The sequence below is a fragment of the Bos grunniens genome, chromosome 18, assembly GCF_055505025.1.
Source record: "Bos grunniens cultivar Pamir isolate PY7600 chromosome 18, Bosgru_T2T1.0, whole genome shotgun sequence".
Classification (NCBI taxonomy): domain Eukaryota; kingdom Metazoa; phylum Chordata; class Mammalia; order Artiodactyla; family Bovidae; genus Bos; species Bos grunniens.
In genome coordinates, this window is record NC_141182.1 from 54414313 (window position 1) to 54434782 (window position 20470).

Below are 20470 nucleotides of genomic sequence, written 5' to 3' on the forward strand. Positions count from 1 at the left end.
TCAGCCCGTGACCCTCCCAAGCTGTGTGAAAAGTTGTCTATCTCTTCAGAACTGACCAGGAAATGAATTTAAAGAACAACGCTTCAGAGGATTCCCCAGGGGTCCAGTAGTTGGTTAGCACTCAGCACTTTCACTGCCGGGCCTGGGTTCGATCCCTGGGAGGGGAGGCCCCCCTCCAAAAGCAACCTGAGTCACAAGAGCCCTCTCCTTGCCTCATGCCGGCCTGGCTCCCTCCCAGCCACAGCCTCAGCACAGACCCTCTACTCTGGGGGCAGAGCCCATCTCTGGTGCTCAAGGGCAGCTCCCCGCCCAGCCCCCGCTATGCTCATCTCAGCCCTGAACAACAGTCCTCCTCTGGTCCCGGACCTGAGGCTGCGAGGGACGGGGCCCAGCCCAGCAGGCCAGGGGAAGTGGCGGGTCTCACCTCGGCCCCGGCTGCTGCCCTCCTTGGCGCGCCGGTACTGGTTCAGCTCTTTGGTGAAGTCGTCGTAGTCGTCCTTGCCCATGTCCTCCTCCTCGTCCCCCTCATACTCCCCATACTGCTCGTTCTCGTAGTCGTCATACATGCCGTAGCCTTTGCTGTCCATCTTGGAGTAGGACTTCTTGGGCAGGGGCGTGGTGTGAGACGGAGGGTACTGCTGGTGGGACTGACGGGGAGAGGACATGAGTCCCGGGGCCTCCGGTTCGGACCGCCAAGACCCCCGCTGTCCCCCAAACTGGCACGTCTGTGTGGGCGTCCCTGCTGGCCCTGGGGTGAGAGGCCAGCCCCGAGCCACGCTGGTTCCTGGCTTCCACCTGAATGAGAGCTGGGCTGTGGACCCAGGTGCCTCTGCTCTTCAGAAGAGCCATAGTTGTAAAGACAGCTGAGAAACAGAGGCCCCATGACCCGTGAAGAACGATTGGGAAAAGAAGGGCGTATTTCCCAGGGATCTAGAATAATCTCATTTGGGGAGGGGGCTTGCTAGGCAAGAGGGACGCTCTCTAGTCAGAAATCTCCTGGGACCTTGGAATTCAATTAATGACTGCTTGGGACCCAAACTAGTGACTTCCTTGGTAGTTCAGTTGGTAAAGAATCTGCCAGCAATACAGGAGACCTGGATTCGATCCCTGGGTTGGGAAGATCCCCTGGAGAAGGGAATGGCTACCCACTCCAGTATTCTTGCCTGGAGAATTCCATGGACAGAGGAGCCTGGCAGGGTATAGTCCATGTGGTCACAAAGAGTCAAAGACAGCTGAGTGACTTTCACTTTGACTTTTGGGGCCCAGGTAGAAACCATTTAAAATGATGCTTTCCGACTGTGCTAGTTCCAACAGATACTGGATGAAGTTTAAAAACATAGCACAAATGGAGGCCACCAAGGTGTCCTTAAGTAGGTAAAACAGGTAAGCAAACTGTGGTACATTCAGATGGAGTATCCAACTCCAGTGGAGTATCCAACAATGAAAAGACACGGAAGGACCATAAAGGCATCCTGTGAAGTGAAAGAAGTCAATCTGGAAAAGCTGCATACAAGTCCAATTACATGACCTTCTGGAACTGGCAAAACTACAGCAACAGTAAAAAGACTGGTGAGTGTGAGGGGCCTGCAGAGAGGGACTTAAGGGCATTCAAACTACTTTATATGACAGTCTTTGGTGACTACACAACAGGACACACCAATGGTGCCTAAACAATTACAACGAATGGACCACGCTGATCTAAGACATGGAAACAGGGGGGTGGGGTGGGGTGGGGTGGGGAGGGGACTGGCCTAGCTCCTCAGTTTTCTCTAAACCTAAAACCGCTCTAAGAACAACAAGGTCCTACTGTATAACACAGGAAACTCTATTCAACATCCTGTGACAAACCATAATGGAAAAGAATATGAAAAGAATATAATTTGTGTGTAACTGAGTCACTCTGCTGCACAGCAGAAATTAACACACTGTAAATCAACTATATTCAGCAAAATTTTAAAAACTGAAACGGCTCTAAAAGTGGATCTTAAAAATGCCTTAACCCCTAGTTCCCCATCAAAGCTTGTGGTGTTCCCTGGATTCCCTGCAGCCCTCAAGTTTAAAGTCTGAACCTACGTGAGCAGATTAACATCAGTTCGAATATCTACAGTATCTGCTATGACGGGTAATGCTGAACACCGGATACTTTTAAGAACTTAAATTTTTTTTTTCTCCCAATAAAAACCTTAAATATCTATGCTGATTCATCTCTTACTGGTTTTGCCAGGGGAAAACAATACACAAACTGGGCAAATCATTTAAATTTATGCTTAAGCTCAGTGCTATATAACTTCAGACCCTACAACATCTGAGGTGATTTATTCCCATAACCATTTCACTTTCTTGCCCATTTTCTACAAAAGGTCATTTCAGAATAGTTAAAGTCAGCTCTGACAGGGACAAATCAACATCTTTCTCAGAGACAGGGGACAGACACGATGAGTCCTGCCAAGGCCACTGCGGAGGTGGCCTAGAGAAGCACCGACTGGGCTCAACCTGGCTCCTGCCCCGGGAGCCTCAGCCTGGCTGAAGTGCTCGAAGTCTCAGTGTCCTCACCTAGAAAGCGGGGGATAAAACCAACACCTAATCCTGCAGAATTAAAACCCGTGTACAGGGCCACGCATGAGTGCCCAGCACAGCGCCGGTGCTCAGGAAACGTGGGTGATCTAATGACCCCAGCTCGGGCCCCGGGGCAGCAGGCACTCACCGGCGCGTAGGGGGGGCTGTACTCTCGGTATTTGCGGTGCCCCTTCTCGCTGGGGCTGAAGTCCGAGTCATCGGAGAAGTCCGAGAAGTCATCGCTGGAAGAAGCGTGGCGCTGCAGGGACAGGGCAGAAGGTCAGGGCTCTGGCGGCGGGCAAGCCACGTGCCTGGCTGCTGTAGGGTGCCAGCCAGGCTGCGCGCGGAAGGCCTCACCTAGGGGCATCTAGCGGCAATGGAGCATGAGCTACCACTCTTCAGAAAAGGTCTTTAAACAGTTTGGGGAAAGGAAAACCAGCCTGATTAAGAGTGCCCTGTGGCCTGACAAGCTGAGCTTGGGCCCCGGGGCACTAGGCCGGGCTGGGCGCCAGCAGGCCCAGGGCACCCTCTGGGACCTACTTTATGCTTGGATTTCCTCCTCTTCTTGGACCTCCTCTTCTCCTTCTCCCGCTCTTTCTTGCGCTTCCGCTTCAGCCTCCGGTGAGACTTCTCCTCGTCCGAGTCACTGTGGTGCTTCTCCCCCTTCTCCTTCCGGCTCCTCTCGGGGCCCCCAGAGGTGTCCTGCGTCTCCTCGGCTCCGTCATCTTCCAGCTCGCCTTCTTCCAACTCACCATCTTCCCTGCGAACCAACCCCATGGCTGAGTGAGCACAGGGTCTGAGGGGGGCCCGGGGTCCGTGGGCCAGCAGGGCCCAGGACTGAGGGCACGAGGCCTGCCTCCTGCCCCACCCCGTAGCCCCCGGCACCGACGCCATTCTCTACTGTCTCTTGAGGCGGAGGACGGGGGCCCGTGGAGAACAGGCTCGGGTCCCCGGGTCTCAGGCCGGCCCTGCTCCGTCGGCTCCTCGGCTCTGGGCCAGAGGTGAAGAGCTGGGCGGCAGGGGGGAGGGTCCCAGACCCCTCCCTGGGGTCCCCGCATGACAGGAGCAGCAGTGCCCACAGAAGGGCCCCCCAGCCTGCGCTGGCCCCTTGTTTCCCACCTGGCTCGCCTTACCCACAGCAGCCCCCGGCTCCCTGTCCTACGACTTTCTGTTGAATCCCCTACATGTCACCCTGATCTCCAGCACTTTAAGAAACAACCCTCCGCGTGGGACAGATGCTGCCGACAGGACATTCTGAACATCTAAATATCTATGGGGTGGGGTTGGGGGTGAAGGGATAAATCAGATTAAGAAAAGGAGCAGCTGGAAAAAGAATCCAGTTTTTGGAGCCAAACCCACAGACACAGTTCTCACAAATGCAGAAGTTGGTTTAAAAAAAATAAACAAGTGTAAAAAAAAAGTCCAAATCTCTCGAAGTTCATCATGCATGATGATTGCCAAGTATGTGTGAGAGCACAAAATACTCCATTAACTAAGACCCACAGAGAGAATGAAAAGATAAAAAAGAATAACATGAAGGGCCCAGGACCTAAAAGGCTAACCCCAAAAGGAACTAATCTCGGCAGAAAAGGCCCCTGGTGTTCAGAAGGGACCAGCTCAGTGTGGGAACAAGCTCATCAAGGGGGCTCAGCCCCTGGAACCTCAAAGGTTCTAAGAGGCTTTGTGGAGAAACGACGGCTGACCTCTCAGGATCCTCCAGGGCCTTTACACACGCAAGGCTCCCTTTGGGCACCTCTGTGCTGTCCGCCTCACCACCCATCAAGGGGACCCTCCCATTAATTCTCACTCTCAATTCAAAGGAGTCGGGGCGGCTTAAAACCCAAGTGGTCCAGGCCGACAGTTACTCCGTCGGCAGAGATCAAAGGTAGTTCTCAAACACAGAACGCAGAACCAAAAAACTCCTACTGACGTTTCAACAATAGAGTGAGGTGACCCCGGAACCCGCCCGGCGGTCCTGGGCCAGCCACGCAGGAAGAGTCAAGGCTGGAGAAGGCCACATTCCTGACAAGTGAGCCACCTCCTGGCTTGGGTGTGGCCCACATGAGAGTTGCTCCATGGGAGCAAAGCTCTCCTGGGAAGAGGCGACTCTGCTGGAACGGCCTCACCCACAGTAAAGGTGCCACCTGACTGGGGAAACTGGTTCTGGCGAGTTCTGAGCTGAGGGGGAAGCTGTTATTCAGGGGCATGGCAAACTTCCCGCAGAGACCTGGAGTCCTGCAGGACACGGAGAGAGCAAACCCATCCCTGCTGAGAATCTGGCTGGACGGGCCAGGTCACCAAACCTCAGCAGAAAAAAACAGGGACAGACAGGACTAGACAGACAGACGCTACGGGACTAGGGAAGGCCCACAGACAGACTGGAGAGGAAGGGGTTGGTACTCTGTGAAGAAAAGCTAAAAGGAAAGCAAAAGCACCACTCTCCACGCTTTAGTCCGGAAAGGGAAAAGTTAAATAAGCACCCAGAACCACAGGGCAGGAGGGAGGGAACCTGGGAAGACAGGAACTGTCTGGGGGCCCAGAAGCCTGGATGAGAAGTCAAAGGTCGCAGAGAGCAAAAGGCCCCCCTGGAGCCAGCAAAGGCCTGTCAGAGTGCAAGGGACAGTGGGACATCGTCAACCCTCTCGTTTTCAAACTGAAGGAACAAACCGAAGGGACGGCAGGTGAAAGGGCGTGTTGAGGCCAGACAGACAAGTGACATGGAAAAAGTCAGAAACTGGTTCTTAGCTCCCCACTCTTCCCTTGCTTGGTGAGGATCGAAAGCGAAGCAGGAGCAGCTCACTGACCGCCTCCTCCGACGCCACGCATACCGAGCATCTTCTCTGTGCTGGGTCTCAGCAAGCCCAGTTCTACGCTGCCCTTGCAGGGAAAGGTACAAATGACAAGAAGCTGAGTCCATAGGGCAGGGGAGCTGAGCCCTCTGGGATACAGGGCCAGCAGCTGAGCCAGAGGGGCTGGCCCCTGCAGATACTCCTCCACCCCTACACTCGTGGACAAGGACGCCCAGGCACAGCAGGCGCCAAGTCCTGCCCGGGGTCAGCTGAGACCTCCACCTGCATCCCGCTGTCACACACACCTCACACTCGCTGGGGGGCAAAGACCATCCCAGCAACTCCAAGAGCTTCAACCACCTTTAAGAGAGATTCCACAATAATGCCTTTTCATTCCACAGGCTTTATCCAAGGCCGGGAATTCCAGCATTCAAATCCACTCTACAAAGACTTCTTTTAGTCAAAGACAGCTTTTCCGTATCATCTCATTAACAGCCCCAGGCAGATCTACAACTTTTTACAAACTGGGGAGTAAATACTTGAAACTCTGTTCCCTGGGAGCTGATGCAAAACAAATAACATTAAAAAAAAAATTTCCTGGTCATTTCTGAAGGGGGAACAGGATACTAGAGGAGGTGTGGAAATGAATGCAGACACCTGACTGCCCACTGCTCTTTCTCCCCACTCTCTGGCCACGCTGTGCTCTCCAGCTTTTCCAAGGACTGGGCTCATCTCTGGTCACCTGAGGGGGTGCCCTGGATAACACTGAGATTCCCAGCTAAATGTCCTGCATGAATACAGGGCCTATTTTCTTCTATACCAGAAGGAAAAAAAAAAGAGGGGGGGTCAACCAACTGGGATGGAGGCAGAAATTCTGACACGCACAAGGGCTGCCTCCACAAAACAGCAACGTGGTTTAAGTGGTGCCACTTAACAGACTGCCAGCAAAATCCGTGTCAGAGTGGCATTAAATACCAAGGGAGCATGCTTAATAGACTGTGACATAATCCCCCAAGCAGAGTGGGGGAAGCCCCACTGCGCTAATCATTTCAATCTAGACGTGCCAAACCCTCTTGAGACAAGCATGGAGGAGAAAGCCTAAAGCATCAGCCTGGGCAGTGGCTGCTTGATTTCCAGGGCCTGGGCTGGCAACACGCTGGGACGGCTGCACAACAGCCAGCCCGCCAGAGCCATTGGGGACCAGCAATCAACCACGCTGGGAGACCAACCTCGGATGGGCACCGGTGGGGAAAACAGGCCAAATCCCTGTGTAGGGTCAGTTCTGCCTGGTGCCTCTTGGACTGAGCATCCAGGACATTTAGGTTTCCCCTTGCAGAGCTGGTGATGGCCAATTCCTCTTTTTGGGTCAAAGAAGAGATCTGGGTGCCCATTCTAAGGAATGCCTACCAGGCCAACTCCACAGGTTCACCACACATCATGGGCTTGGCAAAAACAGTAAAGAAACCTCACGCTTCAAAGGAGGCTGGCCTCACCACCCTCCACCCCCCTACCCCCGCCAGTCTAGAGAGTGGGCATCCTGCTTCCTTCTGCAGATCAAGTAACTTGGCCAGCTCTGAGTCTTCCCTAGAGTGTGCTCTGGTATGGAATCTGAGCCTTGGTTTTCTCACCTGCAGAATGGAGTAAGTGTAGCACCCCCCTCAGGGGGTTGTGAGGATTAAATGAGATAACATGTATAAAACCCCTGATGTCCCTCCCGGGAAGGCAAAGAGTAAGTACTAGACACATAGTAACGAGTGGTATTAAGAACCACAGCAGGAGCACCTCCATGGGGACGGACTAACCTAAACAGTTGCCAATCCTTATATGAAAGCACTTTCTCTGTGCAGAAGCTACAGCCAACTCCCCTCAGGGACAGCACTGGCCAGCAAGCTCCTGCTTTCTTTGGTCTGTCTACGCATACGCCATCCTCTGACAATGACACTGACAGGTCGACACCTCCCCTTCCTCAGCTCTCATCTAGGGGGTCCAACAAAGTAACCAAGTGGAGGACTAGGAGGAAGAGGCCCAGGGAGCACTGAGTCCCGGGAAAAGGGAACAAAGGTCCCCGACAGAAATGAGGTTTGGCAACATGGACATCCTCTAGATGAGAGAGCTGGATGGAAGCTTAGAGGGGCCTGGGTTTATGCATTGACCTGATTTATGAGAGAGAGGGGCGGGGGGAGAGACTGGCACAGAACAACAAAGATGAAAACCCATGGGAGCAGTGGCTATTACCTGAACATCATGAGGGCCCTTGACAAGAGGCGGCTAGGTTAATGTGAAGGTCAGGGTCATGATCATTAACTGCCCCAACTCTCAACAAAGTGCCTGGGTAGGCTCTGAATGACCCATTAACTAGGGACAAAATTACAAAATTACGAGGAGGCTCCGCCTCTTCAAATGTTTAACGACAGGCCTAAATGCAGACGTCCGGGATCCCCAAGTCTGACCCGGGGGGACAGTAGGTTACTAAGAGCAAAGGCATGGAGCCTTTTTCCTTTACAAAACTGACTCAGGGCGCCTGCCTGAGGAAGGCCCCCGGAGACCTTCCCTCGATTTAGGCCACAGGGAAGGGAGCCTCACTGAGGGATTTTCAGAGGCTGGAAATTCTGGAAATAAACCTCTGGGTCTTGCACGTGTTTTTCAGTGTCCTTACTACCTAGGTTCATCAACCACAAATCAGGAGCAAATAAGCACTGGGTTTGCCTGGCCCTCAACATTCTCAGGAGTGGTCATAACTGGCTCTGTGATGTCACAGCATTTCCATGGCAACAGGGCCACATCACAGACCCCACCCAAGCAGCAAGCACCAACCAGCCCTGGGAGATGAGAAACCCGAGCCACACCCTGAACCCCTCACTTCTCAAAAGAAGTGAGATAGCCTGCCCAGTGCAAGGACCCTGCGAGAAACACACCAACAAGTCAGCGTGGGGGAAACTGGAGAACTCTGAGTCCAGATTGGGTATCTGAGATACTACGTAATTACTGTTAATTTTGTTAAGCATGGTTCAAGTTTTGTAGTTATCTTAAAAAAAAAATTAAGTTAAAGATTCATACTGAAGAATGTATGGGTGAAATGAGATGAAACCTGGGATGTGCTTCAAACTACTCAAGGGGGACGGGGGAGGTAGTGAGATGAACCAAAACTGGCAAAATGATGTTTAGAATTGTTGAAACTGGTGACGGGTACATGGCAGTCTATGATATTATTTCCTTGTCTCTTAAATACTGATTTGTTAGAAAATGTCCCTAAGAAAACATGAACAGATTAAAAAAGATGCCCTGGGTGAGGACAACCTCAGTCAAGTGAACAGAGCTCATCAAGGTCCTCAAGACGTTCTTTCCCCCCAGCAAAGAGCTGGAGTTCAAGGGAGGGCCTCCGCCAGCCCTCACCTCTGGACGGTGGTTTCCCCAACTACAAAACCTCCCTGGGCACCCCAGGGCCTCATAAAGTCCAAGAGCCATAGGAACTATTCATGACTAACATCCTGCAGCAGTGATTTCCATGCCAAGTACCACACTGCTGAGCTCTACAACCTGTCACCGAAACCCATGAACAAACATGCAGTAGTGACTCAGTATCCCCATTTTACAGACAAGTAAACTGAGGCTCAGAGATGGGAAGAAATATGCCCACAGGGTCACAGCAGGAAGAAGCAGAACGGGAATCCAAGTTCAGGACTTTCTGACTCCATGGCCAGCTCTTAACCTCAACCCTTAAGACAATTAGAAATTATCCAAAAGAGAGTAATTTACTATACAGACCAACTAACCAAACAACTGCCACCCTGAAGTTTAAACTTGAGTTGGAAAAAAAAAAACACATAGGTGCAGAAAATAGATCAAATCAAACAGTACTGCAAAAAATGCCAAAGGGAGGCCCTAAGACACCAAACAAGCTCCTTCAACACTCTGCCCTGTTCCAACTGCAAAGCGAAGGCAGTAAAGGAACCTCTGAGATGGACGTATTAATACATCTTCCTGGGAAGAATCCCCCGAAACCATGTAAATCAAGGATTTGGCGTCAACCTGGCCCAAAATACAGGCTCAGGAGTAAATCTATCAACATGAAAAGACACTATAAGCCCATCCCCCCAGGCCATCCCACGTCAAACGAACGGAACTGGGACATTCAAAAATATGACCCAAAGAATCTGGATAGTTTAGGGAATAAGAGGTACTCAGAAAGGTCCAAGAAATCTTAGCAAAAAAAAAAAAAACAGGATTTATCCCAACAGGGACAGAAAGCAACATTAATCCAAGGAAAGAAAACTCCAAAGTCCTCTAGAAGGACTGCTTCATCCCCAAGTGTGTGGCATCCACAAACCTCTGAAGCAGAACATTGCTGTAGAGCTGAAAACAAGCTGAGCAAGCAAAAACCCAGCCTCCTGGAAGGATCTGAGTCAAAAGTATCCTTTTCTTGGCTTGAATAGCTATTCTCCTACTCCCACTTGCTCTGAAAACAGTCTTCTTGATAAAAGCATCTCTCTGATTCAAGTTTTTCCTGTCAGATGAACCTCTGAAATATGCTTCTCTTTCTAGCCACCTTCTCAGGCCAACCACGCTTTGGACTGCTTAAAGCTGGAAAGATGCTGGCTCTCATCCAAAGAGAGCCGATTCCTGTTATTCCAGAAAGGAAAGCTGAATCACAACACCTGTGAACTAAGACTTGTTGATAATTTTTTTCAGAGGAATCAATTTGATTCCATTTAGCCAAGACAACATATTAATATTTTCCTCTTACAAGAGATCTGGCTTAGGATGCCCAGATTTCTTGTTCATATACACAATTCTCTGTTTACAATTATTTGTTAACTTCTGGTCAACTCTGGGCTCTGGGAGGGCAGAGAAGAGACTGATAGTCATCCCTGGGTTTCCACGGGCTCAGAACAGGGCCAGGTATAGATGGGGTGGGTGCTTGGGATTCTGTCCACACAAACAGGCATCCATCTCAGCCATCCACACCCTTTGTCAATTTCATCAGCACAGTCATTGGACTATTTCCAAGGGAGCAACCTGGATCACTTAAAACTCTGTAATCAACAGGTCACTGAGGGGTGACCTCTGATTACAAACTCATTCATCAAGGTGTTTGGTGAGGGCTTCCAGAGAGGCCAGAGGGTAAAGGACAGGAGCCCCTAGGTGACTGCTACATCAACCCAGCAGATAAAAGCAGCTGCCAGTCAGTCGCCTCAGGGCTGCAGCCAGGGCCCCGCCTCGGCTGCGGAAAGGCTGCGCTTCCGGGGACTGCTCTGGTGTCCTGAGCGACGGCAGGGCCTGGAATCCCAAGGAAACCTAAGCCCTAGTGTCTGTTAGGAAAATGCAGAAGGCAATAATCCAAGCCACCTGCAGCGGACGTTCAGCCAAATGACACTTGCGCCTGGGCCCAGGCTCCCCTGGGTCGGGCCACGGCAGGGATGGGTTAGCTGCCATCCGAGTTCACGCTGGATTTCAAGAGGGCTCCAGTTACTCCTAATGAATGAAAATCCCTTTGCTTCAAAAGGTTCAAAAGCCGGGGTATGGAACACAGCAATGATGGAACCCTCAGCAAGTCATAGAGGGGCAGGAGTACAGAGGACTCCCTCAACAACTTTAAAGTTCCCTCCCACTCCCCACCCCCACACAAAAATAAGCAACGGTGGCTGATGTGCAAGCCCTCCAGGCACTAGGCCCACAACCAGTGCAGAGGCCAGCAAACTTTTTCTTACAGAGCAAAGGAATAAACACTTCAGGCTTTGCAAGTCATACAGTCTATGTCCCAATTACTCCGCTGTTTAGTGCAAAAGCAGCCACCATGGAGATAAAGGAACGCTTCAACAAAACTCAACAAACAAACTTCCACAAAACCACATTTAACCTTCGCAGTACTCTGCTTTTTCTATCCTCTTTATTTTTTTTCCCTCAAATACAGGAGGCAAATCAATAAATGAACTTCATATTCCACTAAAGCCTGCCTGCTGCAGTTTAAAAAATACTGTACCAGGTCCAGGTTGGCCTCTGGGCACAGGGCCAGCCTGGTGTGGAGGGAGCAGGCAGCATCCAGGCTCCACGGAGCTTCATGGCTCCAGAGTCGGGTTTCTGGGACCCCTTGACAGGGACAAAGGATCCAGCTTGAAATTCAGCTAGCTGCCGAGCCAAGGTTTCTCTAATGGCTCTGCCTGGGATCTAGCCATTTAGCCTAACCTTACAATTCATTTCCAAGGCATCTACTCTGCAGCCGGTACCAGGAGCTGCAGTCGCAGCAACCATGGTTCACCGTGGCCAGAAGCCACAGAAGGCAGGGCAGACACGAGAAGGTAACATGAGGCCTACTAAAAAGGCAGTGTCAACCTTTGCCCAACTCTAAATAAAGTCCTGAGGAGAGACGGACTCCTTAAACACTGCGAGTGAACACTGTTCTGCTCCAAGAAAAGCACGGGACAAGCCTGGCTGATAAATGAATAGAACCTGAACTGGCTCGGCCAAATCTCCCACCAGGGGTGGGAGAACCTTGGAGCTGGGGCAGGCCTTGCCTATTTTTCTGAGAGACTCTGGTGAGGGTGAAGGACTTGCTCAGGGGGATGTGACTAGTTAGCAGTGGGTGAGCTGCCATAGCCCTCTCGATCCCTTGTTCTCAGGAGGCTGGCCAAAGTTGTAGCCTTAACTCAGACCTGAACTGCAAAAGATGAATAGGGGAAGTAGCCAGTATGAGCTCAATTCAAGAATACTGGGGTGAGCAGCCATTCCCTTCTCCAGGAGATCTTCCTGACCCAGGGATCGAACCCAGATCTCTTGCGTAGCAGGCAGATTCCTTACTGTCTAAGCCACCAGAGAAGCCCATGTCTGTTTTAGCATCTTATAATAATGACACTGAGCAAGTAAGAAATGCTTTTTAAGATTGCTCCCACCCGGGTGCAACCCTAATGGGCTCCTTGCAATTTTAATGAGTTGACCATAAAGAAACCTAAGAGGTAAGAAACTGACTTCCTTCAAAGACACAGACGTTACTCTACTTCTGTTTACACACCAGAGTGTATATTCTATTTAGAGTTCTTCTCTAGCAGGGACAGCAGGAAGATAAAGAAGCCAAGATTCTCTGAATGCCAGGCATTGTGTGGGTGTCCTACATATGCCCATCTGACCACAATGCCCCTGAGGGGAGGGCATTATCCTCAGTGCCCACTGCACACTGAACACAAGCTTATCCGTCTCCAAACCCACGCTGTTCCTTCACATCCTGTCGCCACCTCCAATGTTCAGAAGATGTCACCACTTGCCTTACAAATAGCGAGCTGAGTCACCAGTTCACACAGATGAGAAGTAACAAAAACGAGAAAGATCCTCAACCTACAGCAATTTGGACAGCAGACGCAAACTACGCTCTGAGCAGAGAGCCGACATACTACTGAAAACGATTCCAATACGGGACCTAACTACATCTACACCAATCCAAAAGCGGTGTCTTCCTCTTGCTCATCAACTGATTCAACTTCAGAAATGTATTAAAAGAAACTGCCCTTGTAACCTCATACCGTTACTAAAGCAAGGTAAAAGCTTTGCACGATGTCTTCAACACTGCATCTTCGTGAACTAACAAAAGTAAACAGCCTGCAGCAAAGACCTGGCCCATAAATCTGGAAGGTCAAATCCATGATACCCAACTTCCAGTTTCACCTTAACTTACCCAAATTAACCTTATATGCCACCCAAACAGCCAAGCCTTTTCCACTCTTTTCACTGGGTTTTGACTCTGAAACGGACCTCAAGCCGTGTAACAGGATTCCCTCCACCAGTGAGCAGACTGCTCCTACAGTTCTTTCAATCAGCTTATTAAATACCAACTGCCAGAAATCTCAGAAATCATCCTTTTTTTTCTTTTCCCTTCCTACTGTGTCAGTAGTTACGTTACCAAGGTACAGGTGAGCACTGTGCTCAGACACAGCCACTTCACTGTTTGTGCTGAATTATTTTCTTCTAACCCCTTAAGCTGGGTTACAATCAGCTGCTCTGGTCCTAGAAGATATGGTCCACAGGGACCAAAATTAGGTTCTCTGGAATATGGTTTGGCCTGAAGCTACCCACAGAGGCTTGGTAATAGTTTCATTAGCAATTTTCACCACAGAGGCTATTTACTGTAACTGGATCTGGCCTACACGATGGGATGTTCTAGGGACCTGACAACCACAAGAACGTAACATAAGTGAACAAGTAAGGCAACCCTGAGACACCCAATTTTCTCCCATCAGGGAAGGGAAAAGATCAAAGAGAAAAGAGTGGAGGTGGAGGCCTTATTCAACAAGCCCCGATAGGAAACTCTCCACATTCACCCGGACGGGAACATCCAAAGTCAATCAACATCCATCTCTAACCTGCCAGTCAACAGCTGGGAAAGCCTTCACTTCTGCAGGTGCAGAACAAGGTCCCCTTGGGATCAGCCTTCCTGGCTGAGGATAAGTCAGAGTGGTGGTTTTCTAAAACAGCTAGCTCTACTTTCAAAAAATTCTGGCTTGTCTGAGACTCAAAAATGTAAACCTTCAGAGCAAATTGAAACCTTATCTGGGAGACAGTTGTAGAAGGTGAATTAGAAAGCCCTTTTGGGGAATCACATTTTTTTTTTCTTTTGAAGAGCAAATTTGAGAGGAGTTAAAAAAAAAATAAAGGAGTTTATGACCAGAATAACCATGTTTCCATGGTCACAGATGATTTTTGTTTCTACTGGGAGATTTTTTATTTGCTTTCAGATTAAACCTCTCCCCCAGAGAATATAAAAATTTTAAAGATTACAAGTGTGTAAGACCTGCTGTTAAATCAGAGATTCTAAGTGACACCCTTTTTTTTTTTCTTTTTTGCAACATCCATTAATTTGAATTTTAACACTGGTACATCAGTTTGGGGGGAAAAGGTAGTACTGTGACATTTCAAAAAGGAAGACTACTGAGATACAGTTTGACATAATGACTGGGGCTTCTTGGATTTGATAGGATTTCTTTGAGAAGGAAAAAACAACAAACCTTTGTGTTGATGTGCCTGAGCGTTTCACACTGTTTGAGGAGATTTTAACATTAATGACCGCTAAAAAAGTTCACTTAAAAAAGAAATCCAATTTCCTTCACATTTCATTTTAAAAGTAAAATTTTAAAAAAGCATCCTTCTACACTTGAGTAGCCCTTGACACTTGGTAGGGTCATCTATTAGCATCCAGTTTCTGCTCTTGACTCCTGGAGGAGGAATTTCACAAATGGGAAACTTCAAATAAATGCTCATTTTCAGCTGACCCTATGCACTAGAAAGTGTGTTCAGTTTGTGCTTCAGACATTTTTTTGCAGGAATACTGGACCGTGTGGACATTTCTTCCTCCCACAAAGGCTTTTAAATACCTAAGATCGTCACGGCACTTTAGTTGTGAACATATGGAGAGAAAGAACAAAATAAGTGGCCCACTGAATTGCAGTTTACGTGTTTCCTCATCTAAACGTCAGTGAACTTTTTTCCCCTGAGAACGGAAAAAAGGAAACAGGATCTTTGGGAGGGGAAGAGGGCTGTGTGTTAAAAAGTTTTCTCTAACAGAGTAGTATGTCAGGGACCAAAAGTGGGCAAGAGGGAAAATGGAACTTCACCGTGTTTTGTCTTTTAACAGAACTTATGCTTGTAAAACATATCAGAAGGAGTGTTTGGTTATGCAAGTCATTTCTGTTGCTTTTTCTTTGTACATGTAGGAGAGAGGGGACTGGGGGCTGGAGGAAGTGTTCTCTCCACCATGGCTGGGCGTGTAACACGTTTGCATCAACTTTTCACGGTCAGGCATGTGCTTTCGAACAAAGAACAGTGCAGATGGGGAGAGGAGACTGAAGCTTGACACACTTTACAGATTTGGTGCTTAAACAGTACTTTACAAATGACTTGCTTAATTTAAACGTCCATCACCATAAGAGATATGAGAAACTAGGATCTACTTGAACCACCATCTTTTGGGTTGGTTGGGAAAAGGGGAGGGAGAACATTAACTTGAACACAAGTATCATAAACCAAATTCAGTAACTTTGTCTCCTACAAACGGATGTGAAGTATCCACTTTCTTCAAACATGAAGCCTGGAGACAAAGCAATGGACTGAAATGGCAAGAGGGAGAGCAAGGGCTTGGAAACACATGGGCCTCTTAGGCAGGTTTTTGACATGTTACAGTAATGCACCTTTTTTTTTTTTTTTTGAGAAAACTGTGTACATCAAATTTAAAAAACTAAACATCGAAAGGATGTGCAAGTCTAAAAGGGCTCAACAGGGTTAGAATCCCGATTTGAACATATAAATTCACTCACTCAAGCATCACTTTGGTCTAAAGGCGAGGAGGAAGGCAGGCAGGAAAGGGACAAAAAGAGGGAGATAATTGAATTACTCAATAAAAGAGGCTACTTACCAGCCCAACCCATTGTAAGACATACACTTCTGACATAAGAGAACTCCTTAGAGGTCGAATAAAGCGTGTAAGCACCTTTGAGTAAAGCACCTGCCCCAAGAGGGGGCCCGGAAGCCCAACGTGGGCTTAGCGAACAGACCTTTGCTAATCTGTTTATTTCCTTGAACTGGAGTCAGGCTGCGATGGGCTGCGATTCCCAGGACGATACATTTAATTAGAACAAAACAGAATAAAACAAAAAAAAATTTGTAAAAAGCTCACCAAACTGCTGCACTTGTGTCTCTGAATGTGGGTGGCATTTCTTTTAAAAGGCAAAGTATGGTCTGTGAAGGAGAAAGGGAAAAGGGGAGGTGGGAGTGGGGAGAAGGGGCCGTGGTGCCTGGCGGGGGAAAGCCCTAGCTAAGACCCCAGTCTAAGGGAGGGTCCTCTGCGACTCCCCAGCCACGGGCTGCGACCAGGCAGCCATCTGTCCAGCGCCCTCTTCCTCTCCCCACCCCCACTCCCTCCGAGACTCTCCAGCCGGCTGAAACCCTGCTACCATTTCCAAATCCACTCTCTAGCCACCTCTTCCTCTGCCCTACCAGGGAAGAGTGGGCGAACCCCGCACCCCAACCTTCTGCTGGCGCAGGTGAAATGGGGCCCCAACCTCGCGCTGAAACGCGCCGGGCTGGCCCCTTTATCACCCTCCAGAGAAGGGCATGGGGCGAGCCCATTTCGCACTTAATACAGGGGAGGGGGGCGCTCCCTTTCACCACTTGGCAAAGCACAAGGAAACCTCGTTTTTTTTTTTCCTCCCGGAAGGGATGGCGCCCCATGATAGCCCGAAAAGGGAGGGAACCCCATGAGAAAGAGGGGACCAACTTCCTCTCCTCTACCAGGCAGGGAAACCAAACCTCAACAGCTTACCCCCCCACCCCGCGCGCCAATAAACGCCATCACCTACCTACGAAAAGCAGAAGGACCCCTCCCTTTAAAAATAGCTTGGGGAAGGGTCTTCGCCCCCAAAAGAGGCAAGGGCTTCCAAAGGGGCAAGGGATCACACCCCCCCGCAATTTTTGCCCCCCTAGGGAATAGCTAGGCAACAACTCCCGCCAAAAAGTGTAAAAGAGCCCCAACCAAAAGGACCCCCCCATTAGGATGGAGAAAGAAATGAACGAACCCCCACTTTCTGTCTCCCACGAAAGCTAGGGTACCTCTCCAAGTAGGGCAGGGCACACCTCCCCCAGGAGAAAGGATACTACCGGGGGCTGGGAGACCCCGCCAACTCCCTAAGAGCGGGGCTGTTGCTCCAGATGCCCTCAAAGGGTCCGGGAGCCCCTCCCCCATTCCCTTCCCCGAAGCCAGGCGACAGGCAGGCGGGCCCGTGGCTGCCAGCTCCGGGCGCAGGGGCAGCCAGGACCCCCGTGGGCTTCCGAAGCACCCCCCCCGGCGCCCCCTCCCCAGGGCGGGCGCAGGGGGTCCGGGGGGCGCCTCCTCACCTTCCCCTCAGCATGGCGCCCAAAAAAGACAGAGCGAGAGCGAGGGAGAGCGGGCGAGCGCCGCGAGGGGGGGGAAACGCATGAGGCCAGGAGAGAAAGCAAGCGAGAAAGAGCGAGCGAGCGAGAGACACCCACCGACCCCGCCCTTCCTTCTTCTCCTCCTCCTCCTCCTCCTCCTCCGCGGCCCGGCCCAACATGGCCGCCGCCCCCCTTCCTCCTCCTCCTCTACCTCCCCCCGGGGACGCCGCCCCAGCCGGGCCGGGGGCCTGACCTGTCGTCAGGGAGCGGGAGGCGGTGGAGGAGGTGCGGGGTAGCCAGGCAGGCGTCGGGGGAACACAGAGGAGGCGAAGGCGTTGATGGCGGTGGTGGCGATGGCGGCGGCGGCGACTCTGATGGCGGCGGCGGGGGGGTCCCGGGCGCGGCCTCCATAGTTCCTTTGGGGGGGGGGGAGGGGATGTTAATGCACGAAAAAGGACTGCTTGGGCGTAGCGGGAGGGGCACACTTCAGCTCTTGAGGGCTCCTGATCGGAATGGGTATATATTTTTTCAATTTCGGAATCACCTCTGCGCCGACCTCCGCGTAGGCCGTGCGGCCTAGGCCTCCGCGGGCCGCTCGCCGCCTGCTTACTCCGCAGCCCGCCGCGGGGTCACTCGCTCACGGGCGCGGGGCCCTCATCGGGGCGAGAGGCGCCCCCGACACACACACACACACGCACCCCCGCGGGCCCGGGGGTGGGAGACCCGGGGGACACGGACACTGGTGGGTGGTTCGGTGTAATTAGCGCGGGCCGCGCGCGATGGAGCAAGCGAGGGGAAAGGGGAGAAGAGGAGAGCGAGCGAGGGCGGTTAAAAAAAAAAAAAAAAGGTTTTAAGGAGAGGAAACGGGCCGCAGAGACGGGCGGACTGTCTGTCTGTCAGCCCGCCTAGGTGCCCCAGCTACCCGGCCCCCGCCGCTGTCAGAAATTCACACAAAATGGCGGCCCGGCCTGGACGAGCCAGGAGGCTGAGGCGGGAGGAAACGCGAGGTGGGAGGGGGAAACTGGGAGGCGGAGGCCATGTCACGTGGAGGAGAGAGGCAGAGACAGCTCTTCCGATGAGCGGCGGAAAGAGCCGAAGGGAGAGAGTAAGGCCGAGGCAAGGCGGAAAAAGCCGGAAGGACCTGAGCTGAAATTCGCGAGAGGCGGGAAGAGCCGAAGTTGTCGATGGGGGTGGGGCTAGGGAAAGAATGGGAAGACGCTCGGTGCCGGAAATAGCCGAAGCGAATCGGGACTGGGAAATAACGAGAATCTGAGGTGATCCGGAAAGAACCGAAGGCAGTGTCGAGGGTGAGTGGCAGGAGGCGGAAAGAGCCGAGTGATGCCCGGCGGCGGTAATAAGGTTTATAGACCGAAAGCGCTGAAGTGTGGGGCTGGTGAAGCGATTAATGACGAGAGTAAAGACTTTGAGGAATTCGCCCGAGAGCAAGCGAGAAGAACCTAAAATTGCTAGGTTTAAGGGAGGCGGGAAGAGTCGAAAGCCTTAGGTGGGAGAATGGGAGAGAAGGAATTCGGGATACGGAGAGAAAATAATAACCGAAAGCTGGAGATCGGGTGCCTGGAGTTGTAGGTTTCCGGAGGATGAAGCTGAACAGGCCCGGAGATGACGTCATTAGAGACCTCTGTCGCTAATGTTATTCTTGGGCGGTGCGGGAGGGCGGGTCTTAGTCATTCTTTGGGAGAATGTAAGAACCTTGAGCTTAGTAGGTAGAAGATCTCAAAAGCTAGACTTGGGAACGCTGAGCGGGTTCCAACAGTATAAAAACGTAAAATCTTTTGACCCTCACAACTCTTATAAGGGGAGCTACCATTATGCCCCTTTGATGGATGTAGACTGAACCTCAGTATCTAGCTAATTGGCTCATGGTTATAGGATTAGCCGTAGGGAACATACCAAAGTTTTAATCACAGCTGTCATTCCATTGCTCCCCTGCAAAAATTCTGTTCAGTGCTATTTACAAGAGAGGAGCTTCGTTGGATGCTTTTATGAGCACCTTGTACAGGTCGAAGTCCTGTGATGGGCGAATGGAACATAGTTTCTTCTTAATAGAGCTTAGAAACCGATAATGCCACAGGGGAAAGAAACTGGAAGTTAAAGAGTAAATGAAGACTCTTATTGTATTGGCGGACAAGGTTGTTTGAGCTGAGACAAGAAGAGATAATTCTAGGCAGAGGAAATAGATTCTTTCAGAATCCGACAAAGCAAGGACCAGTTAGATTCCAAGAACAAGAAAAGCCTTGTGGCATTAAGAGAGAATCTGGAGGCAGAGGCTGCCAGATCGCCTGCTATATTTATCTTACTATAAAATTTTAAAATATTGCAAACCAGGTCTGGGCCACAAGATCTTCAGGAGGGTAATTTGCGGTCTCTAGTGGCTCAGAGGGTAAAGCGTCTGCCTGCAATGCAGGTGGACCTGGGTTTGATCACTGAGTCAGGAAGATCCTCTGGAGAAGGAAATGGCAACCCACCCCAGTACCTCTGCCGGAAAATCCCATGGACGGAGGAGCCCTGTAGGCTACAGTCCATGCGGTAGCAAAGAGTCGGACATGACTGAACAATTTCACTTTCTCTTTCAGGGGAGAAATTAGCATTCCTGATAAAGTGACAAGATTAAGCCATTTTCTATTGAGTTTTGTTGGAATGAAACTTCTGGGAAATCAGTGGCCCACCCAGTTAAAAGTCAGCTGACTGCCAGCCAAGAATCTGCTGATCTTTAACCAGATCATCTTTTCTTCCTGGATCTAATCAGTAGTCTAAGAAGGTTACTTAACAATTCTCTTCTATAAAAAATGCTCCTACAAGAGAAAATGTTTCAATTGGCCTTCAAGAGAACTTTTTCCCTTGCATGCATGATTATAATAAAATATTGGCACGTGCTCATGACTAAGTTGTCCAAAAATTTTGTTTAACACATGGAGAGTTAGATCAGGGCTGAGAGAGTGGAAAGGAAAAATACGAAAGTGGGTCTTGATGAAGGCATGTAACTCAGATTCAAACTTGTACCCGTGGTCTTTTAACTGAGATCACTCACCTGGTCTCAGAACTTGATAAAGCTCATGTTCTTGATGTCTCATTGCAGAAAGAATTCAGTGAGAGAAAAAGTGATAGGAAAAAGTGGATTTTGATAGAAACACACTCTACACAGTGTGGGCCATCTCAGAAGGTGACACCAGCACCAGGGTAGAGAGTTGTCAGTTTTTACAGGGGTGGGTAATTTC

The 20470-nt window shown here is 50.4% G+C and overlaps 1 protein-coding gene and 1 long non-coding RNA gene across 9 annotated transcripts in view; one reads left to right on the forward strand and one right to left on the reverse strand.

Moving 5' to 3' along the window:
- Positions 1–18879, reverse strand: part of ZC3H4 (zinc finger CCCH-type containing 4) — a 39700-nt gene extending 20821 nt beyond the window's left edge. For 3 of the 8 annotated variants that reach the window (XM_086353299.1, XM_086353291.1, XM_086353290.1), the window contains exons 1-5: positions 18789–18879; positions 17488–17650; positions 3097–3316; positions 2705–2815; positions 425–647 (exon numbers count right to left, since the gene is read on the reverse strand). In XM_086353299.1, the coding sequence (XP_086209425.1) occupies positions 425–647; positions 2705–2815; positions 3097–3316; positions 17488–17650; positions 18789–18864 (793 nt within the window). In that variant the 5' untranslated portion in view covers positions 18865–18879. Of the gene's footprint in view, positions 1–424; positions 648–2704; positions 2816–3096; positions 3317–15999; positions 16062–17216; positions 17439–17487; positions 17651–17778; positions 18309–18788 lie in introns of those variants that run through there. The other 5 variants (XM_086353295.1, XM_086353293.1, XM_086353296.1 and 2 more) reach the window with 5 other exon arrangements.
- On the forward strand, positions 18295–20135 carry LOC147354118 (uncharacterized). Its single transcript, XR_015146223.1, has 2 exons — positions 18295–18541; positions 19829–20135. It is a non-coding gene; the product is annotated as an uncharacterized LOC147354118 (long non-coding RNA).
- The last annotated feature ends 335 nt before the right edge of the window (positions 20136–20470 follow it).